This window comes from Pagrus major, chromosome 5, assembly GCF_040436345.1.
Source record: "Pagrus major chromosome 5, Pma_NU_1.0".
Lineage (NCBI taxonomy): Eukaryota > Metazoa > Chordata > Actinopteri > Spariformes > Sparidae > Pagrus > Pagrus major.
In genome coordinates this window covers 24,817,539-24,839,414 of record NC_133219.1, presented here as the reverse complement: position 1 = coordinate 24,839,414, position 21,876 = coordinate 24,817,539, and the positions used below count along the sequence as shown (strand labels likewise).

Genomic DNA, 21,876 nt, shown 5'->3' with positions numbered 1-21,876 from the left:
TACTCAGATATTGTGTCTTCAGTGTTTTGCAACAAAAAAGAAGGAATGTCAGTACTGGTAGTTGAGGATCAGTAAACACCTGTATTTTCACACGTATAATACCAATAACATAACATAAATGTGGAAAAAAGATTCAGACAACAAAATCATGAGGAAATAACATGAATGAACCTAATGACATGACACAGACTGAAGAAAAGGATGTTTCTTGTGTATTTGCTCCTCTCTTATGAGATTGCTGTCAACATTTAAGAAGCACGCCATGTCAAATATTTATCCAGTCTCTTTTTTACTTTAATTGGGATAGCCTGAACAGTTTTATTGTTTACAGTGGTCAATGGAACACATGACCTACAGTATATTTACATCACACACACAGTCTTGACTATTGCTGCCTTCACATGCTGTTTGCAGTGTCTTGCACAGCACACTTAACTGCGCCATGTTATACTGTTTTTTTTAGCAAATGATGTGTACAGATGTGTTACTATCTCTTCTCTTGAATTCTACACACACATACGGATCAGCTGTCCCTCCCCTGCCTCTCAGAGTAGGATGCGGTATTTGAGTGCGCGAGGAACCCTGTTGATGACGAGGCGTCCGTCGTAGCTGAGTGAGGCGAAGAGCCAGGGGTCAGCTGACGACCACTCTGCTGCATACACACTGTCTTCATGTTCCTCATAGGTGGACACCACGCTGTCCTTTAGGGGCTCCTTACTCCTAACAAATACACACACACGCGCACACACACACACAAACACATACACACACAGAATTAAGCTACTGGAAGAGGAGTTTGGAAGAGGAGGATGCATCATATCTGACAGACCTTATGTTGACTATCAATGTTTAGAAGACACTAAATTGGCAAACATTAGCTAATGCCAAATGCACAACTTTAATGACACAGTTTATCAGTTTTTTATTGTTTACAACAACAATTTCAAGTTTCATTTGGGATGCTGTGTAAAACATTCAGAAAACCAGAATGCAATCATTAACTGAGACTGACTGACTCAGTTAACTGAAGACACCAGGCTGCCTGAGAGGTTTTCCAGTCCAATCCAAATTTGCATATAATTGATAATCCTACAATTACATAAGAGCCTTGTGGGGTTGTAATGATTGTTTCAGCTATTAGTCAAACTCACAGGTGTTGCCAGTGAAACAGAGTTACTGCTTGTGAAAAAACGTCATACTTTGATTGCAAAACACACGAAAATATGGGGGGGGGGGGGGGGGGGGTGTTTGGCACATGACCATGGTATAAGCGGATAATCCAAAATCAGGAATTAAAGGCCTCTGTGTCGTCCATTAATTCCTGATACAGATGTCTCTCCTTTCATATGACATGTTTGTCGCTGCGTTACCGTAGTGACGCCGTGGCTGTAAAATGGGGGGTTGCACTTGATAACTGTAGATGCTAGGTGGCAGCAGAGTGCTTGAATTCTGATGATGACAGTAAAATCCTGATGACAGGATTTTATTTTATACCCAGTTTGACCACAGTGTTCTCAGGAAAGGTACACAGATGTATGTAGTGTAACGCTATGTTAATATGACTGCTTCAGCTGATATTTAACTTTAACAGCTCTTATGTGGACTTAAATAAACTAAAGATGTGTAGATATTTTTCAGTCAGCATTGCGTATACCCACTTCTAAATCCCCTCTGATGTGCACCTTCCTTACATTGTTTGAGGGAACTGTATGTAACTGCATACTTGTGGATGCAACCATCACTAATGATAATGTAGCTCCTCAGGGATTTAAGCTGCTATTTTCTAATTTTGACAATTAACCCGTGACAACACATTATTTAAGATTGTAAGGACTATGGCTGTTGGTAGCTGTTGTTGATTTTGTTCAAATACGCCAACATTTTTATTTTATGGGTTATTGTTCTCCAGACAATGGGGCTAAAATAGCTAATATGTGCTAACAGCAGTTGCCAGTTGTTGCACAAGCAACAGTAAACATCACGTATTGTGAATACTATAGAGTGCAGATTCAGGCTATGTTGTAAATACAGATAAGAGCCCTTGTATTCAGCACAGTATGCATGATTTTAGTAGTTGGTAAACCTGTAGAAAAGCATACCTTTTGATATATTAGAATGAATAATTCTTTGGGATAATTTGGGATACTGTGATTTTGATACAATACTGTGATACATATATATATATATATATATATATATATATTATTGTCAATTTCTTATTTTTTTTATTTCTCTCATTTTTATAGTAACTAACTGATGAAAAGAGGTCATTTGAATGTGCATAAGTGGGCCCTACATTTTTTGTAAACGCAATTTTAAGGTCATCATTATCCATGTTATCCATCAATATTCATATTCCTAAGCTGCTGACACAGTTGCGCAGCCTAGTTATTGATTTTGGACGGCTGAAGGGTTTGATCCCCTTTCAAGCAAAGCCTACTTTATTCAGTGCCTTGTTAGATTAATCAGCCACGCACAGTTGTTATTACTGTTTTTGTCTGTATTTTCATGTCTCTACTGTACCTGCTATTCAAGCCCACCACTGAGGAATGTTATTTTTTTAAAAAGATAACAAAACACCAAATTTGCAGTGTTACAAAGGCTCTTGCTCTCAGTGTGACAATGCACCTAGTGGGGCCTGGGAGACCTGTTGGATGATGGCCCATTAAGTGAACGAAAAGGTCCACTGTAATGCTAATTAGGTGTGTAGTCACAAGCCCTTTTCACACAGAGACTCTGCATAATCTCCGTAGCATAGCTCAGCAAATTCTCCGCATTTGTTTGTTCAAACAGAACCAAGCAGCTTTTGCGTAAGGCCGCACCAGTGGGTCAATTCATACAGCACTTTGGTGCTGCGGATCGAAAAGAGGCGTGAGGGTACACATCATGACGTTGACATCTGTATGGTTTTTTTCAACATGTTTCCCCCGGTGTCCACCTGTTAATCTAAACATGTACCTGCTGACTGTTTATAATCATATGGATGCAGTTATAATGTGTTGTGAATGAGATCCTGACCCACCATACCCCCCGGAAAGTGACAAAGTTACATTTTCTGCTGTAAATTACATAGTTACATAATCGCCATCAGTAAACAGCGGAACCTGTCTGACTCTCTCACTCCCAGGAAGGAGTGTTTTCTGGGGGAAAGTTTACTGAAGTCTCGGTTGGAAGGGCTGATCGTCATGGTGATTTTTTTTAAAGACAGTAACTACAACAACACAATAGTGGAAGGAGATGAACAGATGATGAGCCGGGGACAGAGGCTGTTTTTCGGGCAGAAATGTGACCAAGAGTCGGTAGGACAGACAGGATGACACATAGCCACGTACAACTGTGGTATTTCTTTACTCATATAGGTTGCCAAAGACATTAGCAGTTACCTCAGTACTGTTGTTTGGTCCTGTAACGTTGCTTTGTGGGTCATTTCTCTTTTATTTGATTAGTGAAGGATCTGTTTAGCTGTCAGACTGTGAACACCATCAGCTCGACACGCCCCTGCTCCGTGCCTCTGTCTTATCCATTCACACAGATGCCGGCTCGCCTCTGCTGTGGCTCTGATACTACCTCCAGAGCCGCAGCGAAACTGTCCCCCCTCTCCGCATCTGAAACTTTCACACAGAGGGTGATGCGGAGAATTGGCGCATGATTGCCACACTGAAAGGGCTGTGTGAATGGGGCTAGAGTAGCCCTCCCGGCACGGCCCTGGTGCTGCTGTCTGCTACACACACACACAATGTGAAGAAAGAAAACTTGTAATTTTATTTGACCATGTCCCTGTCCCGGGAAACGGATCGAGGGGAAAACCCCTCTCCCCTACTTATTGCATTTCACAATTTCAAACAATTCTTAGTTTTAGTCTTACTTGTATATTATGTCTTTGATTCTTATTCTATTTTTAAATGTTGTTGAGCAATAAAGGACAATAAAATCTTGAAACAGTTTACATTGTAAGAAATGCTGTATTTAACTGAAGCAGGAGGAGTGCTGCAGTGCGTCTCTGTGTGCATAATATTGTGCGTGAATCTCAGGATCTCGGACAGGTCATAAGAACTATCATTCTGACTAATAGGGGATGGGGTGTGGGTGGGTGAAATAATTAAGGAACATATTAATACCATAACCTGCAATGGACTCCAGTTGCAGAAACATTAGGGGTGTCTCCCCCTTAAGAGAGACGATGCGTGTGATTACACACGAGACAGAGTTTAACTTCATTGATTATTGAAATCTCCCGACTCCATCACTGCTGTTTCCTCTGGAGAGTATCCCATTTACTGTCCTGTTTAATATATATTATTAGTTTTGCTGCTTAAATGAGCCGTGATGTTTGCACAGTGACGTTACGTTGTGCATGGAAAGGAAACCTTTTAAGCTGGGGTTGGTAATCCATTTCAGAAACATTTTTTATTGTATTTGTATACAATCTCTTAACATCCACACAGCAATCAAAATATAAAATGATTTGGAGAAGAAAGGAAAAAAAATCCATGGTCTGTGGCAGCGACAGGGCTGTAAAAACTTCATCCAATTAATTTTAGCGGCCGAAGGTATTGTATGGACAGCCTACCTGTTTATCAATCTGTCCTTACATGCCCACCCTGCGCTGACTCCGCCCATCACTCATTGCGCATGACTGGAGTCTATTCACAGCACTGCTGGAGTTGTTTACGGACAAAACGGCAGAGAAAGTACAGCCACTTTTCATTACCAGCTGTACCTACAGCAGCTTGACTACAACTCAACTCAAGAAGGCTACAAACAAAAAGACAGTTGCTTGAGATAGCTCAAGAAGTTAAACGAGAGGATTGGAGTGGCTGTTCAACAATGGCGACAATGGATGGAGTCAAAGGCCTGAAAATGGATGCCATGGTAGCTGTTTCTCTGTTGGACAGGTAATGAGCTGATTTGTTTGTTAACTCCTTATGTTGCTGTCGTATGTATTAGCCCAACGCTAACATCGTTAGCACCATCAGCTTGTAGCTAAGGTTAGCTAGCTAGCTATGATCGACTACTGCCGTATGAAACATATTTACATGTATCGTTTCTGTTTACATGCAGGCCAACGTTTACACATACTGTGGATCTAATCCATATAGCAATGTTCACACATGCACTGCTACCCTGGTCTGTTTGGACATTAGCCAGGAGAGGTGGATTAATTCTTGTGTACTACATGTGTGAAAGGCCATATCCACTGTTCGGAGGTCCTGGGAAGATTACATATATCTGTGAATATATTTTGCATTGTATTTGTAAGCAGATGTCGTGAGATGGTTTTTCTGTGACATTCATTCATAGACTTAGAACTTGATGTTTTACAAATGTGCTGATGTTGCCTATTTATGTGTCATAAAGTTATGAGAGGAACGCATCAACTTCCAGCCTTTGGAAAGTTCAGTTCACGACAGAACCATGCCCTGCTGTTTCCACTATTTTGTAGAGTCTCTCTCTGACAGGCGAGTGTAACTTGATACTGGTAGCAACATGGATCAGACCACTGTTATTCATGTAAGATGTATCTTTGATGGATACATTTCATGTATGTGTACATTTGTACATTTCAAGTTGGTTTGCTTTATGTACATGAATGTGCTTCGTAGTAGGGATACAATACAAAATGGAATGGCATCATTTCATTAGCTCCACCAGGAAAATGCTTCAAGTACTGGTCCTAACAGTCACATGTTAGCCTAATGCTCGAGACTATTGCATATTAGAAAGACATTTTAAAAAAAATTTAAAATTGACTTTGCATTTCAATTCATGATCTGACTGTCAGCTGACCACAGTAGAATGTAGGAAACACAGAATGCACCTAATAATCCATATAAAAGATCGCTTGCCACCATCACATAAGCTTCCCATCACCCACCTAACCCCAGACTTCTATTTTTACTTGTTTTTATTTTACATAGAAACAGTCCTGTGTTGTCTTTGACAGAATCAATAACATTTTTATGCCCCATAAACACATTTAGATGTAACTTTATGTCCAGTAAACACATTTAGTTCTCCATCCTTATCCAGTTTTCTGTAATTATTATATTTTTTGCAGAGGTGATGGAACTCCTTTCTCTTAGGCCAGGCCAGGTACTACAACAAAAAGTCCAGCAAGTAGAGCTTGTACACACTACTGTCAAAATGCATAGTAAAAATAATGAGAACGTGAAACTATGTCAATTATTCTGAAAGTGACATTTTGCTAACCCCCCCCCCAAAAAAAGTAGAATTGGTAAATATGAAATGACTGTAAATGGCACAATTCTGATGTAACAGAGGCTATTTCTGGTTGTTTTCAGGAATATTTGTCACTCCACATCCAGTTTTTTTTCTACCATGTGACCCTAGAGGGGCTCCGTAGATACGGACTAAGTCAATGAGGAAATAAAAAAATAAAACAGTGTGTCTGGTTCGAGAGGGAGGAGAGAGAAACTCAGTGCCCTGATGTGTTCACTGTAGTCTGGACTGCTCACATGTGCCACCTGGTGGTTGTTGGTGCGCATTGCAGCTAATGCAAAATCAGCTGGATAAAAGCTGATTTACTCCTTTACTGCCTCGCACCTTTAACGCTGCGGTAATAGCCTCATCTTAAAGGAGAGACATCTGTAATGGACATCTCGTCAGACATTATCCCTTACTTATACAATCATGTGTTTGACAAAGTGTTGAACCTTTTCCCATCTTTGCTTGTGAACGACTGAGCCTTCAGAGGATGCCCCTTTCATACCCAATCATGACACAACCACGTGTTACCAATTAACCTGTTTACCTGTGGGATGTGCCAAACAGGTGTTTTTGGAGCATGCTTTTGAAGGCAGGAGTTAAAAGAAGAACAAATCCTGGTGGTCACAGGCTCCTCAATTAAATTATTGGAACCATGTGGGGTTTCAGATGCTGTTTAACCATCTGAAAAGCACTTTGGTTGAAGCATGCTGACATGTTAAGAGTTCATCATTTTCTTATTTAAAAAAATATGGAAAAATGTGTCAAAAATTCTTGAGGTAAATTTGTACTGGGGCAAACATTTTTCTATCCAATTACGTTAGATTTTTTTTAATAAAATGAATATACTTACAATACTTAAAGGTACCCTATACACCCTGTACAATTTTCTTGTGAATGAACATGTTTACTTTCACTGTGCATATGGTTTACCTCATATTTTACGTTTTTTTAAATAATTTGAAAACATAATTGTTTACATGCTTGTTTACTAGTTTGCAGTCTTCACTGCCTTTGAGGGTGCATTGCTGCATTCCTTTGTGCATCCTCATGTGCATGCACATTACAAACAAAACAGGGACCCTCCTGTAAAACAAGCTCCATAGCACTATTAGTGATCAACAACTCCACATGGTACCTCTAACAGTTTGTTTGAAGATAGTCACTTTTTATTCAAAGTATGAACAAGTATGTTCAAACTTGGAGTCAAACGTAGAGAAAAAGGTCCTCTTCCATCTCTCATGACTTCTGCCTTCATCAGCTTCCCCTACTGCATGCGCTGTTTACCTATAAGTAAACATAGCTAATAATGTTGTTTTTTGCTGCAAAAATGAAGGAGACTGGTGAGCAAAGCTGTCCTGAGCAGATAATCACAACACCAAAGCATCTGAGAAGCAGAATGCGGAAGTATTACTAGACGGGAATGTAACTGACAAAGATAACTAGAGAGAAAAGATAGAATGCTAGCTTGTCACAAAAGTGAGGCAATGGAGGCGCACAGACATGTATAACATCATCTGACTGCCTACTATTCATCAAATACAATAAGTATAAGTTATATGCAAGAACATGCGGAAGTGGAGCCACAATATAAAATTCCAAGTTGCACCACAAACTCAACAAATATGTGGAGTGAGTGATCATTATTGAGAACATGGTATCCATCGCTGTCTCTCCCTTTCTCTCTCTCTCTCTCTCTCTCTCTCTCTCTCTCTCTCTCTCTCTCTCTCACTCACACACACACACACACACACACACACAACTTCTGTTTGTATTGGTTTATCTCCATGTTGTGGACAGTTCACAAACACCTGTATCTGCTGATGACGGGAGAATATTTACTTTGTTTATTCACTGTATCTCTGCATCTTCAGTGCTACAACAATGTGACTATAAATAATATTAGCATTATTTCCATCCCAAATTTCTCCCAAATCCACTGCTGTAAATAGTTCTGACATACATATTTGGATTTATTTTAAACATTAACCATTTCACAGAGACAGTAGTTGCTCCCTCTGGACTGCAGCGTGAAATTAAAACACTCCAAGTGCTCTAGTCATATAGACTCATTGGGAAAGACTATAGGACTTTGCCTCAGTAGACTCTAAAGGGCAAGGTAAAGTGTTGTACTGCATTATCCTGAAAGGTATTATCGATATTTTGTCCAGCCAATTATTATCCCATGGAGGGACTCAATAATCTCAATAATTTCTATCACTCAGCGGCCGGTGAACAAACTCAGGCTCAATCACCTTCCTCTGGTCCTTGCTCCAGAGAGAAATGCAGCTTATTGTGCACTCGCTAACACTAAAATCTACAAAGTGGAAGAACTTAAATCAACTTGTGATGACCACAAAGGCAAACAGCAATCAAAATGTTTTTTGGTGTAAAACAGCAGCAAATTTGACTTGGTGGTCCACAAATCTGTCTGTCTGATGAATGGCATTGCCACTGTAGCGTCCTATCAGCGGGCTGACGGTAGCTGTTCTTGGCATTGTAGCGGAGGAAACAGTGGAGTTGACTTGGGTAAGGAACACTTACGCTATCCAAGTAGAAGAAAGGTAAACCTAGCTTGCTAGCTTTTATTTTCTGAGTAGAATAAATAGACATATTATGAGAGCTGAATAGGGATGTAACGGTATGAAAATTTCACACCACGGTAATAGTGACCAAAATTATCACGGTTATCGGTATACCGCGGTATTTTTAAAATGTCTTCAAAATGTTGAAAAAACACTGATACACTGATAAATTTAAATGATTTCACCAAGATTAATATTTAAATAGATTTATTATATATTAAAAGGCTTAGGGTATAAGCAGCCTGTTTTTGAAACGCGTCCTGTAATGTCTGCGTTACAGAGGTAGAATGAAATGTACTGGCAGTAGCACTCGATTGACCAGCAGACCCTCTCTGTGAAAAAAATGAATAGAAAATGTCATTATTAATTATTACTGTCATTGTTACTTAATACTAAGGGTGCAACTAGGGATGTAACGGTTACCGGTGTCACGGTAAACCACGGTAAAATTCCCGATGGTGAAGGTTACCGTTTAAGTTTTAATTACCATAGTAACCGCCGCGGTCGATAACCACGGTGTGGAAAACTCGCGAGATACTTTATCCAAGTCTCCCTACGCAGGCGCAGCGTGCAACATGCGCTTGTTATGTAGTGAAGAAGACATGGCGGAGGGAGGACGTGATAGTAGCGGCATTTTTGCCGCCTTCAAAGAGAACCAAATCTGAAGTCTGGGTGTATTTTGGTTATTATGAGAATGCTCAGGGACAGCTGGTCGAGGATGGCAGCCCTATCTGCAGGAGCTGCAAGAAGAAAGTTGTTGCGAGGGGCGGCAACACATCCAATTTACTTACTCATTTGCGCGACCATCACCCTCAACTGTTAAGCGAATGCAAGGTAAATTAACCTTAAGCTCAGGTGAATGATGTGTGTATGTCGAGTTTTCTCTGTCTAATTTGCTGTTGTCACTAATGCAAACTGACCAGATAGTGGTATAACTGAACAAAGTTGATCCGTGATTTGGCACGTTATCTGAACCGCTTATTAATTGTAGATTTCACTTTTTAAAGTCGACCTAATAATTCCCCAAATATTGATGCAGAGCTGCAGTGAGGAGGATCTGAGACAAACACGTACTGGGTGGACTGAGTTAGTGAATGCAAACTGACCAGCGTCTACCTGTGGCTCAGCAGCCATTAGACCAGTCAGATTGACCGAGTCCAGTGACAACAGACGAGCAAGCAGACAGAGACAGACAGCCAATATATATATAAGTAATATCAGAAATATATAATACTTGTGGATTATTTGTAGAATAGACTATATATAAAGAATAATCTAAAATGGTGAATATAACAAGTGTCTAGATAGAGATAAGAGCCAAAATAGAGTATTCATAATTAATTTAACAATAATCCTTTTTGTTTTGATCTAAAAGATTATCCAACCTGTTTCTCACAAAAGTGATATGATCTAGATTGTGAGTTTTGTTATCTGTTGGTTGCACCCTTAGTATTAAGTAACAATGACAGTAATAATTAATAATGACATTTTCTATTCATTTTTTTCTTTTGAGATGATGGTGCTCATATTTCTAGTTCCGCATAACCCTGAAAAATCTATTTCACTGAAGCTGTTTAAGCTGATTACTACTATTGTTAAATTGAAAAACAAGCCAAACTGAAAAATATATACTTGTTGTAAGAACATCAATCCAAGCCTCCACTGTCTGATAATCTCAAAAACGATCATCTGCAAAATTCATTTTTACTGTTAAATTTTAAAACCACCACATAAAGTCAGAAAATAGTCCAAACACTGGAAGAGTTATGTAGGTAGTGTCCAGGTACTGTGGACAAGTGGGGTCAATAAGTATAGTGGAAGGGTTAAAACTAAAGCTGAGTGCTAGTGATTAGGAAGAAGAGTTGATAATTGTACATAAGAGTCAGTCTTTGAGTTTAAGAGCTGGTAGTTATGGATGAGAGGGGGAATGGGACCATAATGGATGAGGACAGTGGCAGATTTAAAAAGCACTGAATGTTAACCATTACAGAGGATATCCCTGCAATTCTAAAATTGAGTGTAAATGCTGTAGAGAAAAACTGCTGAAGTGTTTTGACAGTAACATATTTTTAATGTTTTGTGTCTCAGTTTGTTTCATTAGGCTCCCTGTAGAAGTCCAGAAACATACAAGAGGAAAAAGATTGTCTGTGCCTTAACACAGAGCTATGATTCTACATCTGCATTATAATACAGAATCAAAACTGAAGAAAGGGTATCACTGTCCAAATATTTTTAAGAAAATTAAAGTCACTCATAGGTAATATGATAAAAGGTGATGTTCTGAGCAAGAAAAAGAGTCATCTTAAAAATGGGTGCGAGTTGTGCATCCAGAAGAATTAAATCACATTCCCCTTAATGTTTAACAGGTGACATAGTGAAGGGTGGTTTATAAAAATCAAGAATTGGCACTGGAAACGTATACGTACCACTCTGTTTCGAATTACTTTCTTCTTGTATTTTCTAGTTATCTGTTTTTATATATTTTTTAGAAAAATGTAAAAATGTATCCGGCCAATATATCAGTTATCGGAATTTTTTACTCCCTAATATCGGTATTGGGATTGGCCCCAAAAAATCCAGATCAGTCTGGCCCTAGTCCATATATAATTAAACGTCTTAATATAATAATTAAACAACAGCTCCTGAAAAGACACCACGTCTGCGGCAGAGAAAAAAAGCAACATAAAAAGAAGCTAGACAAGAGTACATTTTGCAGGAGCTTTTCAATGCCGGAGACAGCTGTGAGAGTAAAGAGCTGAACTCACAAAGTTTCTTTAGACCGGTAAGTGACATCTAATGTTGACCGTTTACCGAAACCATATCTTTAGTGTAACTAATGAACACACAAACTGTAACAGTTAGCATGATGTGACTGTTTTCTTGTTACTGCGGCATTGCTAAAGCTGAGCCAAGTAAGCTATAATGTAAATGCATGTGAAGATCATAAGGTAGCTTATTTTAACCAGCTGTATTCTTGCTCTGCTGTGTCACTTATTAGTTGCCTTTATTTATAACAGATGATTGTAATTTGTGTTTGTATGGACCCATTAGTAGACAGACTATCTTCATTCAAGTCATTATATTGTAACGACTTGGTATTATGGTTATGAGACTTCACTATACATTTTTGAGGACATTACAAGGTTTATTATGCGTGTCTAACTATAGCAATGACACTGTTAGATATTATGTACAGTTCTTAAATCATGGAATTCTTGCTCCAGGGAAGAACAAAAAGAAGAAGAAGGAGGAAGAACCCTCATGAAGAAACAACCAGGGCCTGCAGTGCTGGAAGATCCTGCTGTATCGGGCATTGGACTGAGTCACAGTCAGTACGTTTCCATGCACACTTGAGTCGAGCTACGGTCATAGCTCAATTAGGCCATTTAACTGAACTACTGCCATTGTCCCAGTATACAGTACAAGCACCAGGGGAGAATCAATTTATTGACGGAAGTATGTCCGACTCCACCACGGTAAGTGGTGATATGCACCGTTTCAGCTAGTTGCTACTGGACCTTCATCCGGTTGACCTATCACGTCACATGCCAAATAAGTTAAAAAGTGTCAGCCAGTGACTGAAGATCTCACTTGTTTGTACTTTGTAAACCGTGTGCCCTGTGAAAACCATGTGGCTGTCTGATAAACATGTTTTTTCTCTGCAGTCCATGTTTCCGCTATGTGACAATATAATAAATCCTGTCCGTTGTATTAAAAGTAAAGATCTTACTAATCATATCCTACATGCACAGAAGGCTTTATAGAAAGTATTCAAAACACATTACATTACATACAGCTGACATCTTTGACCATCATCCCATGACACATATTCTTTACACTGTGAACTTTTGGACACCCTATGATCAAGAGGTTTGCACAAAACTGTATAGCTTTGTGAGCCAAACACGTACATACTTACTGTAGTATTTGTTTTAGTATTTCCTTATATTTTCATTGTAATATTTGTATTATATATTTATGGTCTTGACTGTTGCAGTAATTAGCCTTCATTTTTTATGCACCAAACACCAAGGCAAATTCCTTCCTCTAAAAAAGGAGTGGCATTTTAGTGTCCACTATTGTTCTGATATTTTTGTACATTTTGTAAACTTTGTATAAATGGCAAAACATGAAAGGCTTTTGTGTTGACAATAACTGAAATGAAACATTTCAACCTGCTGGAAAGGATTTTGTACCAGCTTTACACAAATGTAGGTTACAATGGCTGTTCAGTATGCCCGCTTTCACAGCACTGCGTTTGTTAGAAACAATAGAATGAGCTGTTCTCAGAATTTACTATCAATGTATTCCTCCAAAAGTTTTATTTAGAACTTATTGTGTAAGAAAACAAAACAACAATGAAACAATCCACAGTAGTAATTTTTTTGGTTCTTACAATTTTAACAACTTGCAACAATGTATTTGCAAAGAAACAAATGAAATATATAAAATAAATAACAAAAAGAGTTTGAACTAAACATTGAGCAGGGGGGAAATACTGCCCCCTATTCGTTTGAACAAGGTGGCTGGAAATTAGAAATAGGTCCTTTTAATGTGTAACTGTTATTATGATTGTTACTTTTACTATCTCACTATTTCTGTACAATACTATACTATTCAGTAATTTAGGAATAAATTGTGATGAAAGTAAACAAAATCCAACAATATCAATTTTCATAATCAATGATTTAGTTAAACTCTATATCAAGCAAAATGTCAAGCATCTACTGATTCCTCTAGATGTGAAGGGCACTTGAACTTGCTTGCAATTTTGGATATACTGAGACTTGGATGACTATGAGAATCTTCACATTTTCACACACAGACATTTTCTGGTTTCAACTTTTCAAATCCGAAATCTGCTACGTTTCTGTAGTTTAATTGTTAATTAAGTATTTTTGGTTGTAAAACAAAACAAGCAATTTGATGATATCACCATGGGAATTGTTCACTATATTTGGACATTTCATACACTTATATGAATAGATTAGTTAATTGGTTAGATTGGACTAGGCCACGCACCCTAGTAAGTAAGACCCATCTGTTTGAATCAGAACTGAGCTATCTTACTTTTCAGTTATTTGGAATGAATAGATGAACAGGGTACTTGGCCTAATCTAATCTAAATAATCTAAATTTGAATTTTTGAAGAATTGTCTTGTGTACTATTTTGATTTATTTACACGAAAACGTATATTTTAACTGTTAACACTGTAATGTGGGCAACATTTCTCAAGTGACAATAGTGAACCTATGATGCAATGACAATCCTCTAATGGGATAAATTCACAGGTTCTTTACTTTACTTAAAGGAAAGCTAAGTTTAATTTAACACATCCTCATACCTCAAGGACTGAATAAGTTGATTGCCAATGATCGATACGAAAAGTACGACATGAAATGTTATGCACGTGATGTTGTTAAAGGCGTTTTCTGGTTGAAGCTGGATTGATTAAAAATTCTGGTTTCATTTTTGTAGCAAAAATAGCATCCAAGCTCTAATAAACCATATTTTTTGTTAAAAGCCACTGCCTTTTCTATGCCAGACTATCCTTGAAAACAGCAATTCCTACTGACTTAGATTACTGGAAGCACTTCCTTTTCTAACTAGCCTGAGTTGCTCTTACTTGTCCTCTTGGTGGTTGTCTTCTCCCTCACTGAGCTCCTCATCATCCACCAAGTGTCCAAATGGCTCCGAGGAGATTGACACCATATTGGAGAGGATGAGGCGGCTGTCACTGCTAGCTGTCAACACCAGTTGGTCATGGCTGTGGTTGTAGCGGACGCTCCACACCCTGGGACAAAAAAAAAAAAACATTAATTTAGCATTTAGTATTGCAGCAATGTGGGGAAGTGCAGGATAATTTACACTGATGCATGGATGCATATAACAGTCCGTGGCCGTATCTTCCATTGTTCCAAACAAAGCTCCACGTGGGTGAACAAACCAGCAGTAACCCAGCACTGAATGCAGTGATATTACTATAGTATGTGAAAGCAGTCATACATAAATGTTGTATAGGCAGACCACACAAACTGAAACACACAAACGTACAGACACACATACACACACAGTTGTGCAGGGTACCAGTCTGTCTCTATCTCTCTATCACACACACATGCTCACACAAATAATGCAGAAAATGCAGTATTCTCACAGTGGGATTCACAGCTAAATATTCCTATCTGGTTGTGTATTCAGGTGCCAACAAAAGGAATTTGGTGCCTTGCAGTCTATATTTGGGCTTACTTCACAAGTTGATGATCATTATCATAAGCTCCATGATCCTGGTTTTACAGTATTTGCTACTTAGTTTTGCCTCTTTGTCAATTCAATTCTCCATTTTTTCTTCCCTACTCTCCCTATTTTTCTCCCTCTCTTTCAGTTTCTCTGATTGTCAACACTGTTTCCTTCTCTTGCTCTTTTTCATCCTCTCTCTCTCTCTCTCCCTCTCTCTCTCTATGTGAGCTCAGAGTGCGGTCCCAGTTCCCTCCCAGGGAGGGATTGAGGGATAACCGAGGCTGTTGACAGGAAATCAGCCTCGGCCACGCTGTTCCCCACGCTCCCCTAATCCGCTTCCCTTCTAAAAAATAGTCCCTAATACCCCCAGCAGCCCCGAGGCCATATCCTGGCTGTGCTGTGAAAAAGGAGCGTGCACAACAAACACACAACACAACACAACACTTAGGGAAACACCTGCACATATATGCATCACACTAAAGATAGGTGACACACAGACATATGCATTATAGAAATGCTTGAGCACACACATTTTTGTAGCCACACATAGAGATAAAGAGAGAGCCCTTGCAAAAACACAGATTAGCGCACACATGTGCACACTTATCTCATATCTGAAGAGATCCCATCTGCAGCTATCTAGAGTTATGGATATGTTTCTATCTTTCTTTTGGAGATAACAGTCGTTTTAGTGTTTATGTGCACGTGCACAAAGGCATACGCGTGTGCATGTGCTTGTGTATGTGCTTATGTGTGTGTGTGTGTGTGTGTGTGTGTGTGTGTGTCTGCCTATCAGGTGAGGATTGGTGTGCTGTAGCAGTAGCCCAGTTTGGCTTGCAGACACACTGATCATCTATTTAGCTCACACAGGAGAGAGTGTCTCCCATGAACACACACACACACACACACACACACACACACACACACACACACACACACACACACACACACACACACACACACACCTGCAGTACACCTGCAGTACACGATGTTCAGCTCTTAGCGCTGCCTGAAGCTTCACAGAAGACAACCTAGAGCAGGGCTGGCCTGTGTTGGACCTGCAGTGATTCATCCCGAATGACAAAACGAGTAGCTGCCTATTTAATTAGTAATTAGTGTATTACTGCCTTTTATTGCACCATCAGTAGTTAGGGCATTTCATTAGTAAGGAGATAAAGCCATTAATAAAACCAGAAAACAATCAACAGTGCAGCAAAGGAGTTATCATCATGTTTATCATTATTGTTAGCGAGTTTTCCTGAAAGTGCCTGAATTACACTCTAATGCTGTGTAAAATATTTTTTCCCATTACGCAAATGCAGTATAATTATATTAGACACACAAAATACTTGCTCACATTTACACTCAAGTTGTAAAATTTAATGAAATGATAAATAACCTTTTCACCTATTCTGATGATATTTCTTGTCAGTTCCAATCAAGTAATAAGATTTATATTAAGGTAAGATGTTATGCCCCTAACACAAGTTCTGCAAGCTGTGGAGAAACATTGGATTTTAAAACAATGTTTGGCACTATAAAACAGGGGACTGTCTCTTACAATTAAATATTTGATCCTGGTAAATTTATATGAAAATAACTCAAATCCAGCACTGTCCCACTTTGTAAACCTATCTAACAAAAACATCTGATACCTTACCCCTCGTGGTATGTAGCCACAATGCTTTTTCCAATAGGCCCGCATTTAAAAACAATGACATAAAACTCATGCTCTCAGGGTAAATATCCTATGTTATAATAAAATTAGCGCCACACAGGTAGGCTTAGCAGTATTTTCCATTGACTAAGACAACTGAAAAGGAAAAAAATGATGTACAAATATTCTCTCATTTTATCCATGTCAGATGACGATTGACTGACTATAGCTGTCAGGCTACAGGCAGCTCAACTTTTATCCCCACACAGAAAACAGATCAGGAATCAATAAGGGAATTGATAAAGAATACAACCGATAAGCAAAATCGATTATGTCAGTATCAATAAAATATTATCAATTCCCAGTTGTCTCTGATTACAAGAATTTTGGCATATAATTTAGTCATACTCCATCGTAGGGAAAATTATTAAAGGTATGTTTCATAGCAAATACCAAAATGTTCTGCAAATGGCAACGTAAGATATAAGTTATAGCTGTGAAAATGTTTGGGTACATTTAAAAAAAGATATCAGGTTGTGGGATGACAATTTCCGGTGACAAACAGGTTGAAATTATATGTAGTGTGTCAACTGTCTGTGAAGACTTTGTTTCATAGACAATCTGGCAACTTGGGTGATGTCTAACAAATCATGTATGATGATGATTTATGAAAAAGTTTGAGAGCCATGCAAATTACATGTAAGGGAGACTCCCAGGACCAAATGAAAGGGTGCTAGACGATGGCCTTGAAATACCGAAGAAAGACAGGAAAAATAGTAGTGTTGGCAGGTCTGCTACATTCTGTACTGACATTGTATTTAAGCATTAAATACATCATAGGGCTTGGAGATATGGCCTTAAAATAATATAAAGCCATATTTTTAGGCTGTATCACGATAAACACAATATATATCTCTACATTTTGAAATCTCAAATTTCAAAGCACTTCATAAATGCTAGGACTGGGCGACAAATTCATATATCACAATATTTTTGACCAAATACCTTTACGGTATATAATTATCAGTAATGTGGATATAATTGCTATGTGGGTTATAGCGAGTATTAGAAAAATAAGTTATCCAAAATCTAAGATGATACAGTCTCATATTACAAAAATGATATAATATCTATATGTTGCCCAGTCCTACTACATCACATTAAAAAAGTAAAGATACCATTTGATGGGACCTTTAAACTTTTAAATCATTTCTGAAGTATGGCACATAATTTCACCTATTAAATGTGCTCACTAACATTGACCTTAAAAAAGTTTAACAATGTCATACTTAACTTATCTATGTACTAAACTTGTCTTTTTTCCACCAAACATGGGAGAATGACAGCAGGTTCTGATATAATGTGGCACATTATAGCAGAGGGGATATTTGCTAACATGGGAACTTTATCTCAGGTCTTGTCGTTCAAGGACCGACTCCACTAACGACCCTTCCCCAAACCTCTTTGGACTTCCACACCAATCCACCCACCAGTGCGAGTGGTCCTCCAGGGTCTTGACAGGCTCCTGGACGTTGCGGACATCCCAGAACTTGACCTTGCAGTCATCTCCGCAGCTGGCCAGGTAGTACTGGCGGTTGGGGTTTAAGTCAAGGTCACGTACCAGCTGTCCATGGGCGTTTTCTATACAGTAGATCTGACTGGAGAGGAGAAAGAGTGAGGAGAAGCGAGAGGTGATTAGAAAGTGGGGAGGTTATAAGAGGCATGGAGTGGAAGGCAGATGAGAGGAGAAGCAGATAGGGAAGAATAAGGATGGAGGGATCAGAATGAAAGGGAGAGAAATGATAAGAGACAGGTATGGGGGGTGTGTGTGTGTGCGTGTGTGTGTGTGTGTGACAGAACAACAAAAGGAGATATGAGAGAGAGACTGATTCACAGGGTCCACACAAGCTAGAACATTCCCAGGGTAAATCAAAGCCTCTTCTGTGGCTGTCAGCGAAGGCCAGGCTCAATAAAGAGGCCGACAGCAGTGGCGATAAATTATGAAGGCAAGCCTCATAACCACACAGCCTTCAGTTCCTGCTAGAGTGTAGTTAACAGAATGGCATGACAGAGGAAGGGAGACACCCTTTGCACTGTGTCTCTTTCCATCTTTCCGGCCACCTCCAACTCCTTTCATCCCCTATACATTTTTTCATTTGCCCAGCTTATCTTCTCTCCTTAAATATATACTTTTAGAAAAACTATTGCTTCCTTTTTTATTTGTTTCCTCCTTTGACCTTCCAAGCATGGCTTTCCTTTATGTATTGCAATGATTTCAAGAGTCAAGTTCAGCTATGGTAAGGGCACCAACCGAATTGCCTTGAGGAACACATATTGCAAGTTACAATTGTGTTGTCTTCTTCTGAACTCGACAAACAATGCCCACTCCAGCGGTGACATATATGGCTCTTGTCTACATTGCATGGCTCTACACAGGTGCAGCAGCTCTACGCCATGAATGTGACAACAGCATTGTTGTTGTTGTTCTTCTTCTCTGTGTTTATTGGCAGCTGGCAAACCAACTTTAAAAGGTGCATACCACCACATACTGTTTGTGAATGCTGCACTTGTTAAGTCAACTAAAGCAATTTGGCTTTGTAGTGTCAGTTCTATTTATCGGCTAAAATTTCATTATCTGCCGATAACCGATGATGTATATTTTCCTAAATAGATATCGTGTGTCCCTAAGTCAAGGTCAAATCTTTTCAGTGATACTGGGCCCTAGGTAATAGTCACTTTCAACAAATTAAATTCACTCTTGCTGGGAACTTTATCTTAAGAAACAAAGTTTCTTTGTCTTTTAGCTTAGCATAATATTTTTTACCCTGACAATGGATTGAATGACTATGTGTAATGTGAACAAAGAGAATTATCATCCAACTTCCCTCAGCTCTATGGAGCATTTTAACCCCTTTTAGCTCTTTGTTTTGTTCATGGTCCACAAACTGGACTGAAGCAAGTTTGGTCCACAAACTTGCTTCCAGACACAGCAGGCAGCTGTCACAGCAAAAAGGCTCAGATAAACCCACAGTACACTACAGCACCAAATAAAAGACAAAATGACTAATTGGTACCGTTGAACATCTAGCAAGTTAGATAAATATTTTTGTATTCAACATGAAAAAAGCAAAAGTAGTTAAAGTAATAGTTATAAATTAAATTATGAGTCCACAACAGAGCTACAACCAGAGTGAATCCAATACTGGATGAATAATTGAGCAATTTTTTCAAATGTCTGTATACACCAATATTACAGCTGTGTGCTCTAGCACTGCTTCCATTATTGTGGTAGACACATTTTTACCGAAAGTGGAAATACAGATACTTGAGTTGATCACAGTCAAATATCACCCTCTTTGTTATTTATTCTCAAAACATTTGTGCAAATGGTTATGACAGGCTTTTAGAAAACTAGAACTGGCTCATGGTTTTAGGGCTCCGACAACCAGTCAGATTGCAGTTAACTGTATATACTGTAATACTGTACATGTTCTATACCGGTGTATATCAACTTTTGACCACAACTGTATATATTACTTCTATCTCAATTTTTGTTGGAGCTGTCTATGTATGTTTGTTTATGTCTTATAACATTACTACTTGTACAGGGATATATTAATGGATCTGTTGCTGATTTTAGCAAGCTGTCTTTGAAGCCTCCTGATACCGTTTGCTATATAAAAGAAGAAAGCAGCAAGACATTTAAATAAAATAGTAATTAATTAGATCTAGAGCTCTGCCTCACAATCACTTCTTGTTTTCTGCAACACCATTTTCTCTCCAGGCTAGCCCAGCAAAGCTCAGCTTGGCACAGTTTTGTTCAGCAGAGTGAAAAGCCTCAGTGTTATGGCCCAGCTGGGTACCAACCACAGCTAGCCAGCTAGCTAGTCACCCTGCTGATCACGTTAGGCAATTAACATGCTAATTAAAAATCTCATTAAAATAAGGGAGGTATAAGAGAATGACCTGGGGCAGACCGCTGGGCTTCAATTAGGTCAAGACAACCCAAGGACTGTGTGTGTCTGTGTATACTTGTACTTGCTGTCACTGCCAGTGTGCCATGGTGTTGGTGTCAGAATATGGAGCTTGACAGAAAATGTCTAACAACAAGTTGAGCTTCCACTGAAAACACACATTTTTAATGGAGCATTGAGATTGAGCATACATTCATGTTCTATGTGACATATTCTTATAAGTATATTTGTATTTATTCATATTCTGTATAAATGAGAGTACATAAATTGATATCTGCTTGGCAGATTGTATGCAGATTAGCATACAGTATGCACAATCCTGGAGCCCACTCAAAAATCTCTCCCACCCTGGTTATGAGGCTTTTGTTCACGATGTTAGCTAGATATTTCCAAGCATCAGCTATGTCCTATTTGCATATCATATACAATGTACCATTGCCAAGATTTAAATATGGCAATAGTGAAGAGCTTCTGAAGAGCTTTTAGATGTAGGAGCAGCAGCTTTCTGCGGGATATGCAAGAGACACCGATGGGGACAATTAGATGAAGTGCATGTTAAATTGCAATAGCGGAGATTTTGAACTGCGCTCCTACAAGATGGATGAACTGCTGCTGCTCAACAGCGCAAACACAGACTTTTCCAGATCTCATGCCCTTTGCCTAACCAGATACTACACTACATCTACCGGGAGTTGCCTGCATACAAGAGCTATTGGGGAACATGAGGGGAGTCGGAATCTGCCTCCAAGGTTGCTGTACAGATTGCAGTGTTTTCATTGATTTTCACTGACTGTAAAGTCACTGCTGCCAACCCAACCTCCATTCAGGACTTATACAAGTCTGGAGTAAGGAAACGTGGCTAAAACATCACTGCAGATCCATCACACCCTAGACAAAACCTGTTCCAACCTGTCCCCTCTCGTAGGCGCTACAGAGCACTTAACACCAAAACAACCAGACAAAAGAATAATTTCTACCCACAGGCCATCATTAAGATGAACAGTTGACATCAGTCATGTAGTGTCAGAAACAATCGCTGTGCAATAATTCTGTAACACTAAGCATTCACTGTACCTACAATTGAAATTTGATAAGCTCATGCAATGTCACAACATTTATTTCCATCCAGAGTTGCATAAATTTCTTGCCAAGATCTCCTATTGATGATGGGAGCAACGGGCCACTGCGTAAAGT

General features: G+C 39.0%; 1 protein-coding gene across 2 annotated transcripts in view; it reads right to left on the bottom strand.

Annotated features, from left to right (window-relative positions):
* Positions 1–278: 278 nt before the first annotated feature.
* Positions 279–21,876, bottom strand: part of eipr1 (EARP complex and GARP complex interacting protein 1) — a 103,989-nt gene continuing 82,391 nt past the window's right edge. Inside the window, exons 7-9 of one of the 2 annotated variants that reach the window (XM_073467318.1) lie at positions 18,199–18,366; positions 14,438–14,605; positions 279–720 (exon numbers count right to left, since the gene is read on the bottom strand). In XM_073467318.1, the coding sequence (XP_073323419.1) occupies positions 546–720; positions 14,438–14,605; positions 18,199–18,366 (511 nt within the window). In that variant the 3' untranslated portion in view covers positions 279–545. The remainder of the gene's footprint in view (positions 721–14,437; positions 14,606–18,198; positions 18,367–21,876) is intronic. The other variant, XM_073467319.1, reaches the window with a different exon arrangement.